Source organism: Eufriesea mexicana, unplaced genomic scaffold, assembly GCF_001483705.2.
Source record: "Eufriesea mexicana isolate 0111107269 unplaced genomic scaffold, ASM148370v2 scaffold2818, whole genome shotgun sequence".
Lineage (NCBI taxonomy): Eukaryota > Metazoa > Arthropoda > Insecta > Hymenoptera > Apidae > Eufriesea > Eufriesea mexicana.
The window spans coordinates 712597-725714 of record NW_016910880.1 but is presented as its reverse complement, the minus strand read 5'-3'; the positions used below and the strand labels follow the sequence as shown (position 1 = coordinate 725714).

General features: G+C 44.4%; 1 protein-coding gene across 1 annotated transcript in view; it reads left to right on the top strand.

Moving 5' to 3' along the window:
* The window catches only part of LOC108550449 (discoidin domain-containing receptor 2), a 109833-nt gene that overhangs the window by 64925 nt on the left and 31790 nt on the right, over nt 1-13118 (top strand). The window contains exons 5-6 of the mRNA XM_017904195.1: nt 6645-6809; nt 8579-8712. Coding sequence (XP_017759684.1) covers nt 6645-6809; nt 8579-8712 — 299 coding nt within the window. The remainder of the gene's footprint in view (nt 1-6644; nt 6810-8578; nt 8713-13118) is intronic.

Below are 13118 nucleotides of genomic sequence, written 5' to 3'. Positions count from 1 at the left end.
CTAGGTCTACGGACGCTATCTGTTTACCTATTTCTAAGGACACCTGTGAAATCGACAGGTAAAGGAAACCACAAGCCTTGTTGGAATTTTTATGCGATTTCGCACGTATACGGAAGAAGAGAAAGAAATATTTGAAGCTTTGGTAAGAGAAATCGATGTGCCATATAAAAGCCTGAATTTTAATTATAGGATGAAGGAGGAACAAGGAGTAATTGTTTATCAGCTTCGTTTCGTTAATAAAGTTCGAGAGGACGTCTGGGGTTTCGAACTAGGTTTGCGTCAGGTTTCAGGAGTCTCAGAAGTCTGAGAGGACATCGGATGTCGATGGTTTCAGGAGGTTCAAAGAGTTTCAGGGGATATCGGAGATGTCGAACGTTACCGTAGACTCTGGGGGTTTCAGTTAGGTTCGGATTAGACACATCGTTAGAGGAAGGTGTCTAGAGCTCCTGGGGGATATTAAAAATCACCAAAAGTTGTATCTTCTAAAATTCCCTAACACTTGGATAATTTGAGTACTCGTTGAAACTGTCCAAAGTTATTGCAAGATCATAAGGGGTCGTAGAAATCTCGAAATTTTTCGAGGGTCTCGTGTCACTGAAATACAATATTTCCAGAATCTCGAGGATAATACGCACGTACTCAAAATATTAGATTAACCTAATATTGGTCCTTGTTACTGTTTACCCAAGTGGTGGCATAGGTGACAATGAGGGTATAGAAGTCAAGGGACGCTGGCAATGAGAACATAAAGGACTTAAAGGACAATAAGGACATCACTTGACCTGGAACATTGAGGTCCTAGGGCCGCAACACACTCGTTTATCGCATTCGGCTCTGTCATAAACGTCCCTTAGATTCGATCCCCCTTCACACGGTCACTTTCGTTCTAAGCCCAAACACTCCTCACATTCTTTCAGGGCCGTGCTTATTCCTATCCTACATATATATAAAACCACGCACTTGTCTGCTCTCCAATATCAGTATTGGAACCTGGATTTCAATGTACAATACGGGTTCTAGCAACAAGGCTACGTTGGAAAAATACAAGTCGGCGGAGAGGAAAATACTCGTCACACGCACATTCTTTCACACAAACGTTCCTCGCACTCGTACCACACATTCTATGACAACCACTACCACAGACCATTGGCCCTTAGTGAAAGTAGGAATGAGTCAGTTGTTTTTGGATTCTAAAATTGGTCTGCGTTTATCAACCAGGCCCTTTTGGTGACTAAGAGCCGACGAATCGTTAGTCATCCAACATTGGTAACAAACAAAACACGAACGTATATCCATCTCGCAGTAAACTACACAAATCCATGCATAGTTTCTTTTTATTTCCATCACTACATACCTGCCTCCACGCTATCCGCGCAACGTGCCATTCGAAGTGCTCTTACACACACTTTCCCACCAAAATTCGAAAAAATTGAAACAACGGAGTGTATCGTTCTCCTCTCCCAATACCCTCGTACTGTACCAAACATACCAACAATCCTCTTCAGTCTCCAAACTGTACAACTGTCCACCTACACGATCTACCCCAACGAATCTACGTATACTGCGTTGCACGAAAGAGGTCATCCGAGAAACTTATAGGACCGAATCCTCACCAGCCCAACCATTCTAACATCATGGCAGAAGTATAGTAAAACGCTTGATTGGTAGAACTGATCCCTTCCTATTAGTCCGGTCATAGAACACCGTGTGACAAAGAAAGCGAACAAAGCAACGAGACAAAGTGAGACAGACGCAAAAAATAGATGCAAGAGCGTAGACTCATCCCAAAGCGTAGTAGTGCTTCCAATTCATTGTAAGTTAACTCTGAGATAACATTTCTTTCGCGGATATCTTACGCCTATGTTAACGTACCACGTTACCGAACTTGAAGATAGTAGTTGTGGGAGTGTCATAGAAGAGTGGGTATTACTAACGAGAATATAGGCGGAGAAAGTGGAATACACCCCTCTTGCCTCGCAACCGAACGAGATGACTTCTTTCCTGCAACGCAGAGTATCCACACCGAAGCACCGATGCAAAAACCGCGTTGTACATCCACGATGTAAATCCTGACCGGCACATAAGGTCAGCGTTATCGATAACGCTCGGCCTGCGATCTAATTGAATTCGGCGAGTACGTACGTTGTTCCGGCGTGCTACGTCATGAATAATTCCACGCCGTGGCGCGTGTCCGTGAAGGAAAGTCGCAGCATCTAATACGTGGTCCCAATACGCGATATTCCATTGATCCTGGCCTAGCCTAAGCGTCACGCCGCGTGACCGTTCGCGTAGACGGTCGGCAAGAAAGCGAGGCTGGTGGAACTAGTTAACCCGGCAGGTATGCGAGGGGAATTGCAAAAAGGGTGGCGCGATAAAACGCGTGATATTTCGCGGCGGGAAACGCGGCCTGGCGTATATCGATATCGGTGTAATGGTCGGCTATTTGCATAAATGATTTTTCTGGGTCGCTAATGTCGAAGCACCGCTGCACGAGAGAAAGAGAGAGACGACGACGCCGAGCCAGAGGCGGAGGGCGACGTCGGAACAGGCGACACGAGAGGTTTCACGCTATAAGAAGCGTTCAGAGCGTGTGAGATCGAGCCGCGGTGGGCGGGAATGTCGGATTTATGGTGGCCGTGCACGACATCTGGTTAAAACAACGTCGTGGGCCCGGCCTAGGCCGTTCAACACGAAAGATTGCTCCCGAAACCGGGCTACCGGCACTCGAAAAACGAGTTCCAGCTATGTTGGTATGCCTCCACGCATTAGGCGTCTGAGGAATTCTCCCTGCAATTTTTCTCAACGTGTCTCGGCAGTTCTGAATGATATTTTGTGGGAGTGTAAGGTGGACCTAGTTTTTCTCATCGGGAAATGGCAATAACAATGTTTATCGATGACAATTTATTGATAATATTGTGGTAAAATTGGATTAATAAGTCGAAAGGAACTTAACCACGATCCTGACTAATGAAAATAACCATTAAACCTTGCAGAAGCACGTCTAAATTACTACTGTGGAAAATAAGATACGTTTTAGAATAGGGGATAAGAATTAGGGGATCAGGACGAGCTGCAGTTGTATACCCTTTTTCCTCACTCTAGTTTTGACTCTCTACCTACTTTTGACTCTATACCTTCCTCAGAGAGAGAATAAAGATAATTATAATATAACGATAATTATTTCCTTTTACCTATAATCCCAATAACTACTTTTCTAGCTATGTAAGTTACTAGTTTCCTTGACAAAATAAGCGCGCAGGTATCTTCTCTGTGACCAACGAAAACCGAACTGATTCCTCTGATTTTTATTATATTTCATATTTCTCGGTGATATGAAATAAGCGGAGGCTCGAAGTCTGCTATGATGCGTGATGGACTGTCAAAAATTGTGTGTGTACCTTCGAATACTACAGCAAGGGTTTTATAGGCTCCGTGACACCAGTCCATTGTGTCATTGAACCTAGCTTCGAGGATAATTGATAAGCTGGGTGGTTCCTCGAAGCAAATATAGATCCTGATGCAAGGGTGACGCCGCCTAAATAAAGATTCTTCTCACAATATTATAGAGATGTGCTAATGACGATAAAGCTACGAATTATTCAGCGACACGAGTCTATAACAATTCATGATTTGCTTCAACAGTTCTACTCTATTTGCTCAGCTACAACTCACAATCTTGATCTGTCCTCTGAAACTAGAGGGATCAATTTTCACAGAGGAGCTCATAGCCAAGAAAGGTCGAGAGACCCAGGTCTAGATCGTCGATAGCCAAATAGTCCCATTGGTAACTCCTGTCTCGAAACATAATTAACACTGTGTTCACAGGACCCGTTAATTTGACAGATGGGTTGCCCCTTCTCTGTCAATCCGCCACGAAGATCCTACGTGCTTATCGCTCACGCCGCCATGTCTGTAACCTTGAACTCGCATACTTCTACAGATAAACGAAATTGCTTGACCTGTCAACCTACAAAATTCAAATTTCGGCAAATTTCGACGCCGATCTTAGTCCTGGAGGATCCAGCCAAGCCTGGCAGCTGAAGAAGTGGCGTAATCGATGCCTCGTCACTCGTCGGCGGGAAAAGTGGCTTTTGAAAATGACCCAGGTCACGGGCGAACTGCGGGACGGGGACAGGATTGATTTCGAAACTTGTTACGAGTGCACTCTTCGCCTTTGACGGCAACTTTGCTGGAAATTGCTCTAACGACACTCGATGAAACTTCGTAATAATTTGTGTGGCGGCCGGGAGGAGGATTGCTGGCGCAGATTAGATTAGCGGATTGCCGGATTACAGGACGAAGTCGCGGTAACGGCGGTGTGTACACGGCTTCGTGTTAACACGGGATATGTACTTTTAATGCATGCGCCACGGAAGTTGCCGGAGCATCGACGCCGGCTCTTTAATGGATTTTCAGCGGTTGATAAGAAGTTCCGTGAACTATGAGTCCTGGCTGTATATCTATTTTTCCTGTTGCGGAGACAACTTCCGGTGGCTCGAGGTGTTTCCGGTATTTGTGTACCACACATTCGTGAATTGAATTTGCAATTAAAATTCAGGGAGGAATACTTGAATTTTCCCCAGGGACCGGCGCCAGACTTTCTATTTGGGCCCGACTGGTTCCCAGGGACCGGCCCAAACTAGGACCAAATGGTGCTAACTTTTGGTGTTAAATTTTTCGCCATCTTCGGACCTAACTTCGGACCTAATTCGAAGAATTTCTGTTATAACGATTGTTACAGTATCTTCGAATTGTATCAATACTTCGCCCACCTCCGGTGGCCCACTTGACGGCCTAATCTGGGCCTGAACGGAACGGCAAGCTAAACGGGCTGGCCACTTAACGTGTTAATTATGGCTGCTACTGGTTCTCTGTCTATTTTCATGCATATTTAATGACAGGTTTCACCAGTCTTCTCGTTTCTCTCGTATTCCAAGAATAATCCTTCAGTACGATTCTTGCTCTGGTTAAAAATAAATCGAGCGATGAAGAATCGATACAGCAAACAATTAGTAACCTACTTCTCCTTACCTAGTTTCGAACCTAATTTGATTACATTATATTCGCTATTCGGATTTGGATCACAGGAATTCCTGCTTAGACCTTACCCAGCAGGTGAGAAAAGCTAAAGAAAAGGCAAGAAAACCGATCGAACGTATATCGGATAAACGGGTTGACTGGATTTACACGTGGAGCGGTTTGCATGGAATTCCGTGGCAGCGAAATCGAGTGTTTCTTCCAGCAGTGCCTAAGATTCGATATTTTCTTCGCGCAGCAGGCAACGGTGACTTGTCCGAAACTCGCTCGACCGCATCGCGTGACACGGTTCACCGGCCACGAACGTAGGCACCGTGAAATATTGAGAGCAGTTAGGCGATTCCGAGCACGACACAGCCAAGTGCTTGCCGTTTTTGTCCTTCATTATTAATTTTCTCGCCGCGAACGGCCGACCTCTCGGACACGCTCTCGACACTCGCCGCGCGACCGATCAGATCCCTGACCCGCTCCACGGATTACTTTTTGCCTCTTGCCACCTCCTAACGCCTTATCTCAACTTCGCTCGTTTATTCTTACACGAATTCTAAGATCTACGCGTCATTCCGACACGTCGCGTTACACCAAATTCGATTTCGAGTCGATAAAAATCGATCGTCAAATACTAATCCCTTTGAAGTATCTTGGCATGCCTAACTGAGCTTCGAGGATCGAAATTCGGCGACAGCAGCGCCGCCACGCGCCATATTGGTCCCCTGGGACTGGTAAATCGACTATTCGATGAAACTACACTGTCATCGTAGCGATCCTTTCTCTTCCCTAACTTTCTGCCTTCCTCATCCACACACTGCCTTCAAGTTCAACTTCTATCGTGAAAGATTGATCGTATCAGAGTATAGTCGCACGTCTAACCGAGCTCCGTGGATGGGAATCCAGCGACAGCAGCGCCTCCACACGCTATATTTGTCCCCTGGGACTGGTAAATCGACTATTCGATGCAACTATGCTGTCATCGTAACGATTCTTTCTCTTCCCTAACTCCCTGTCTTCCTCATCCACACATTGCCTTCAAGTTCAACTTCAATCGTGAAAGATTGATCGCTTCGGAGTATAGTTCCACGTCTAACCTAGCTCCGTGGATCGGAACCCAGCGACAGCAGCGCCGCCACGCGCCATCTTGGCCCCCTGGGACTGGTAAATCGCCTGTCTAACGAAATAATGCTGTCATTTTAGCGATTTTTTCTTCCTCAACCCCCTGTCTGCCTAATCTCCTCTCTTCTTTTACCTTCTGACTTCCTCATCCATGCACTCGCATCAAGTTCAACTTCGATAATCAAAGATTGATCGCTGCAGAGTTCAGTCGCACGTTTAACCAAGCTCCGGAACCCAGCGATGGCAGCGCCACCACGCGCCATCTTGTCCCCTGGGAACGGTAAACCGCCTATCCGACGAAACATTACTGTTATCGCAGCGATTCTTTCTCTTCCTCGACCCCTGTTCTCCTCATCCACACGCACTCGCTCAACTTGCCTCTTGGTAGACAGGCCAAAGGAACTGCGCAAAGTTGGCCGGTCGCAGGAGTTTGTTTTAAAGAAGAGGAGCATTGTCGCGGCAGTTGTGACAGAGGAAACTTTCCCGCCGTGTTTCAGGTGGCGTGGTGAGCTACACCATACCGGAATCCCCGACGGTGGAGCTGAGCGACATCTCGTACGACGGTAAAAGGCAGGACAACTTGTTGACCGATGGTCTAGGCCGGCTGATCGATGGCGAGGTCGGCGCGGATAATTACAGGCTGGACATGGGAGATGGAAGAGGTAATCGGTGGGTGGATACACGACGGGTGCCAAAACCGGATGTGTGTCTCGAAGACACCCCAGTGGCCCGGCAGAAATGGCGGCCCAAGTCGAGGCCACGCGTGCGTCATTCACGGGTCACCGGGTCTCGGGATCACGCGTCGATCCCGCTTTGCTCTCCTCGTGTCCGCTTCGATACGCTCGCGAGTACCCTCTACTCTAGGCAGCGGGATACTTTCTATCTTTTTTCCCAGGGTGAATTAATTCTCGAAACTTGGAAAGCTGGGGAGTATCGATTGTCCGAGTGAGGGAAATCCGAGAATGATATTCGAAATTTTTAAGCGAATGGGGTGGCGAAAGAATCGATTCGGTCACGAAATAGGGTTTCGCCTTCGAATCTTGGAAGCCTTAAAATTCGTATTCATGGCTGGAAATCGTTGCCTTTTGAACGTGTCTCTTCGACTTTTATTCCGTCACCGGAGAATGACAGATTTTTAAGTTACTTTCGTGGAAACTCGAGGCAAGCAAAATTTAACAATTCGAGGTAGTTGATCGCGTAGTTTAGGTTTCGAATTATAGTATATCTCGAGGGAGGAGACGGGTCGCGTTGGATATGCATTTCGACGTTACGAACCGAGCTATCTAGCTTGGTTGTACGAGACAAACCGAGTCCTCCGCAGTTCGAGCCGTGACGTACAGCGTATAACTTGTGCTGAATTGGCTGGATGTGGAGGAAATGGAGAAGAGAGGGCAGAAATCGGGATGGATGATCGGAAAGCGAGGGAAATTTATAGAAGGAGAAAGTGAGCGTTGAGCGAGATCTCCGAACTCGAGGGACGCGAAAGAGGCTTAGGGATGAAAAGAAAGATGGTGGAAATAATCCAGCGTTATTTGACTGATTTATCGACACGACTAGTTTCTCGGGTTTCCGAAAATTCTCACTCTTGGCTGGTTTGTGGCTGCACGAAGCTTAATTGTCCCTACGCGAAACTATTCGGAGGCTTAATGGATTGCTGGTTATCTCGACAATTGAACATTTTAAAAACTACGTAGGGCACATAGGAAGAAGAAGATTGGAAGATTACGTAGGTAAAATTCGAAAATAATTCAACGATATATAAGATATTTACATTTATTGGAGTTACAGAGCGTGGTGGCGCTAGTGTGTTAAGTGACAAGTCGCGGTAACTTCGTAATTACGAAGCTAGCAATTTTTCGTTGCATTTATATTAGAAATGAGCAACGAAAGAATGAATCTACGTTATATTAGCTCCCAAATATTTGTACTATCTACGCCGTAGAATTATTCTTCGAAATAATTCCTTCCTTCTACACATATTCGCCGTTGTTATTCCAAGTTCTCGTTAAAACCAACACGCTCAAGCCTCCGAATAATTTCGCGTACGATTACAACCGAAAGTCAAATCTTCGCATTCCGGTGTGCACCTTCGAAAGCTCGCGAATGGGACCGATTAAAGTCCCCGGACGAAGCGATGGCACTCGGTGTTTGGCAGCTGCGAACAGGCGAAAGAGTAGATTACGCGAAGACGACTCTTGGCGGGACAGAGAGGATGGTCAGGGAAGCGATGAGCGGCGGAGTGGGTGCAGAGCTCTCGCGTCCGGAAGTTAGCCCGAACGGAATCAATTCAATTAACGAGAGAAACAATAGATCAATCGCTGCTCAGGCTTTAACTTCGATTCACGCTAACGAAGTTGCCTCTGGCCGGGTTGGCCGGAATGGATTCGTGGTAAATCAATTCCGCGCGAATCAGATACTTTTTCCGTTTCAGGCACCGGATGGGTCGCCTGGATGCGCGACACCTTCGTCGACGATTACGTGGAGCTGGTGTTCCAGTTCGAGGTCACCTGGATCTTCGAGGCGGTGCACATCTATACCAATAATTATTTCTCGCGCGACGTGCAGGTGGGTAATCTTTTAATGCTTCCTGCCCCCCACCACGCGAGTTCCCATAAAACCTGGAAGCTGTGCCATGCGAGATAAAACTTTTAATGACCAACGCTCGTCGTTAGACGCCACGATATTTTCCGTGGCGGCAGATTACGAGGTCGCCGATTAAAAGTATCGAGAGGCGGGCAATCTCGGGTTCGATCCTATCGAATTTTATATTACTCGCGATTTAGAATTCCGCGATTAAAATTCCCTGTGACAACATTTTTACGTCTCCGGGTAATTTCCGAGCGACAGACTCGGGCTGTCGAGAATTAATTCGTCGAGTTCGAGGCTTCTGCGTGTGTAGATATTTCGTGGGAAGTTTGAATTTTATTCTGTGACATCCGTTGGGCAATTCTCGTGGAGTTTACGTACCTGAAAAAGAATCCATAATCGAAATTTACCTTTAGTCTCCGAAAAATTAATTTTTATTTGGAAATACGCGATTTTTTGGGTAAAATGAAGTGTTACGTTAAAGGTACGAGCGGTAGGATTAATTTTAATTATTTTTAGTCATTAGGTATAATTATTTATGCTTCTGAATGACCATAATTGGTCGTCGAAGTTAAAAATGATATATTCTTGTATTTTTACGAAAAATTCTTTCTGGCATGAATTTTCAACAGAGTAGCGTATTCTGTAGGGTTTTCTAAAGAAGAAACCGTGGAAAAGAATTGTAGAAACGATTTTTAGTTCGATTAGATGGAAATAGTATTCGCCGGTAACGTGCATACGCGATTTTACCGACACTCAGTCGTTGCGTGCTCCTCGACAGTGCCGTAGCTACGCGTAACTAGGATACCGAGTGCAATGGTGCTAAAACATATGTCTACGAAAGAGAAAAGAATTCATTACTACTTTACGCACAGATGTTATAAATATGTAAGTATCTTTTTATTGAATTTATAATATTTTTATAATATTCTTATAATATAGTATTCTTTATTCAGTACTTTGATCCCCGTTTGTGATTTTCATACTGCCCAAATTCTTAACAATCAATAACATATTGATTAATAATAGAAGAATAATTGATGAAGGGAAATTGTTGAAATTAATTGCGAATATAGTTTACGTATAATTACTATATGTTCTTTTAAATTATCGTAAAAAATTACGAAGGATTGAAAAAAAATGTCTAAAATGTAAAGTAAAATATCCTCTAATGCAACCACTTGATACGGCACTGATCTCTCAGTAAGATAGACAAGGATAGAAAATCGAAGCAATTTCGGCCAGCGCCATCTATGATTTTGGACCAGAAGCTCAAAAAAGTAATAGGAACACAGAATGCGCGAGGAGGTATCGAATACCTCCTGGCATGTTCTATATTCCTATTACTTTTTTGAACTTCTGGTCCAAAATCATAGATGGTGCTAAACAAAGTTGCTTCCATTTTCTATCCTTGTCTATCTTATTGAAGGTATTAGGGCCGTATCAACGGGTTCCATTAGGCGCATATTGAGTTTATTTTTCGAACGTCATTTCCAAGAATTCTTGGACAATTCATTTTACAGCGTTTCGAAGACAGAATCTATAGGACTGAGTATGCCGGTATAGCGAGTTACATTTGATGCTGTTGTGAGCTTCCTAGTGAAGCTGGGAGTGCGAGCTTTAGGTACGTGAGAGCTTATAGTGTGCCCTATAAGTACATATAGCTTTCGCGAGCTTTCGAGCTTGCAAGATTTTTTTATAATTTTTTAACGGAAAATTCCAGTCTCAGAGTAAGTGGCGAAAGTCGACATTTTTCGATGATAGCCGAATCGATTACGGAGTGAATCAATCTAATCCTCAAGGGCATAAATGTCATGTGTGTGAACTGCGTGGGCGTAAGTCACGTGGTTCGAATTTTACAGCGTTTCGAAGACAGACAAAATTTCTTTGATTTCTCTGGTCAAAACTGTTGCAGCCTCTGCGATAAATCTTTATCCAATTTCACGATTTTGTATCAGGAGAACATGATACGACAGGAGGTCGTTCGTCGAGACAGTTCCAAGAAATGACGTCATTTCCAAGAATTTCTCGGACAATACTTTTGCCGTTTTTTGACAATACTTTTCCTGTTTCTGGACAATATTTTTCCTGTTTCTGGACAATAGTTTTCCTGCTTCTGGACAATAGTTTTCCTGTTTTCGGACAATACTTTTCCTGTGCCTGGACAATACTTTTGCCGTTTCTGGACAATACTTTTGCAATATCCGTGGACAATAGTTCTGCGGTCTCGAAGAAAAATTATTGGCCGATTTCGCGACATTGTACTAGGATAACATGACATGATAGGAGGTTCCTCATTGAGACAGTTCCAAGAAATGACGTCATTTCTAAGAATTCTCGGGCAATGCCTTTGCGGCCTTGGCGAGAATTTCTTGCCCGATTTCGCGACTTTGTACTAGGATAACATGACATGATAGGAGGTCGCTCATCGAGACAGTTCCAAGAAATGACGTCATTTCCAAGAATTCTCGGGCAATACTTTTACGGCTTTGGCGTGAATTTTTCGGCCGATTTTGCATCTTTGTACTAGGATAACAGAACATGATAGGAGGTCTCTCGCCGACCGATTCCAAGAAATGACGTCACTTCCTAGAATTCTACCCAGATATTTCGCAGCGTTTGCATTAATATACATACTACAGATAGACAACTGATTGCAGGAGATTTTAATTATTTTACTTACCTTACTTACCTTGTTTCCCTTACTTACCTTACTTCCCTTATTTTTCTTACTTACCTTACTTCCCGTAGTTTTTTCTTCTTTCTTCTTTCTTCACATATTACTTTAACAGATATTGCTCTCTCTTAATTTTCAAAGTTCGAAGAGAACAATGAAAATTTACAAGAGATAGGAAATATCTTAAACTTTGCGCGTAGCTCTTAGCTTGGTATCGTTTCACAAAAAAATTGTTTTTTTGGGAAACGATACCAATTACCAGGTCTCACCACGTGGAGGTGGCTACGCATCGAGACCCGACATGCGCCCTAGTGGCGCATCCTGCTGGCGCTACCTGTATCAAAGGTACCCTAATCTAACTTGGAGCGAATTAAGTTAAAATGACTCTACTGACACTTTATTATATTTCGTGTCTTACAAAAGGGGTTTCGGTTCGGTATACTGAAACTCTACTGTCGCAACGCTAAGATATTTTCAAGTTCCCATAAAAATAGGGAATGAAATATCAAACACGCGAGCTAATAGAAAATCGCGACGCGCCCGAACGAGTTCGCGATTATTCGAAAGACCGACTAGCCTAGGCGATGTACTCCCGTGTACAGAGATAACTTCATACCTCGGCACCCTCCCGATCGGGCCTAGCTCAATTCCAGTCACTGTCGCACTCGCCAAGACTTACACGTGGACCAAGGATAGTCCCTGAACCAATGAAACTTCTAGTGTCAACGCGAGGGCCCTGCTGGGCGGTTGCCGGCCAAGACAGACACTTCGCATCCCAGCCACACGGGGTAGAACTTAATCATCCCTGTGGTCTAACCGTAGATGGTACTAGTCCGTCAGCCAGCATGTGCCCGAGCCCCAGTCGCGTACGACTTAGGCAGCGGACCGCCCCGTCGAGGTCAGAAGACGCACTGATCCGAGGGGGTCACCCTGGAACCCGATGCATGACGAGATTGACAGTGACTGGAAATGAGTGTCGGAGACGAGTCGTGAGGATGACTTACGAAGCATGTACTTATCGAGTACACGAGAGCACGTCGCGTAGGCTAGTCGGTACTTACGAACGATCGCGATTATCGCGAGAACAATTATGTTCTATTTGCTAAACGAGGGGGATAAGAAAATGATAGAGAATTTATAAATTTCGCTCCAAATTAGGTAGCTTACCTTTGTACAGACAGCGCGCACATGATACTTAGTCTATGGATCTATCTTATGATTACTTAAAAGTAAACGCACGCATCGTTCATTGATGTGTCGCAAACAGAATCTTGAGAAACCTAAAAGCTAAAACAGAATATATTATTGTTAATATGTAGCTGAAAGGAAAGGGATTAGTACGAGGAAACCATCAAGGATAATAACCAAATGGAACGAGCAAGCCAACGACGAGACCTGAGCAACATAACTACGAGACAGAAACATTCCAACGGTGAGATATAAACATACCAACGAGGAAGCGCTCGAGTATTATACGAAATACTCGAACGCTCTAACGAAAACAAATCGAACGGAAGTCGTAAAATTTATGAAAGGAAAAATTTAGCCAACGATGAGACATAAGTAAACCAACGACGAAGCATTCGAATATTATACGAAATACTCGAATGCTGAAACAAAGACAAATAGAATGAAACAAATAAAATCTGGAAGAAAAATAATTAGAACCTGAAAGAAGAAATTGTTAAATTATTTAAGAGAGTGGACA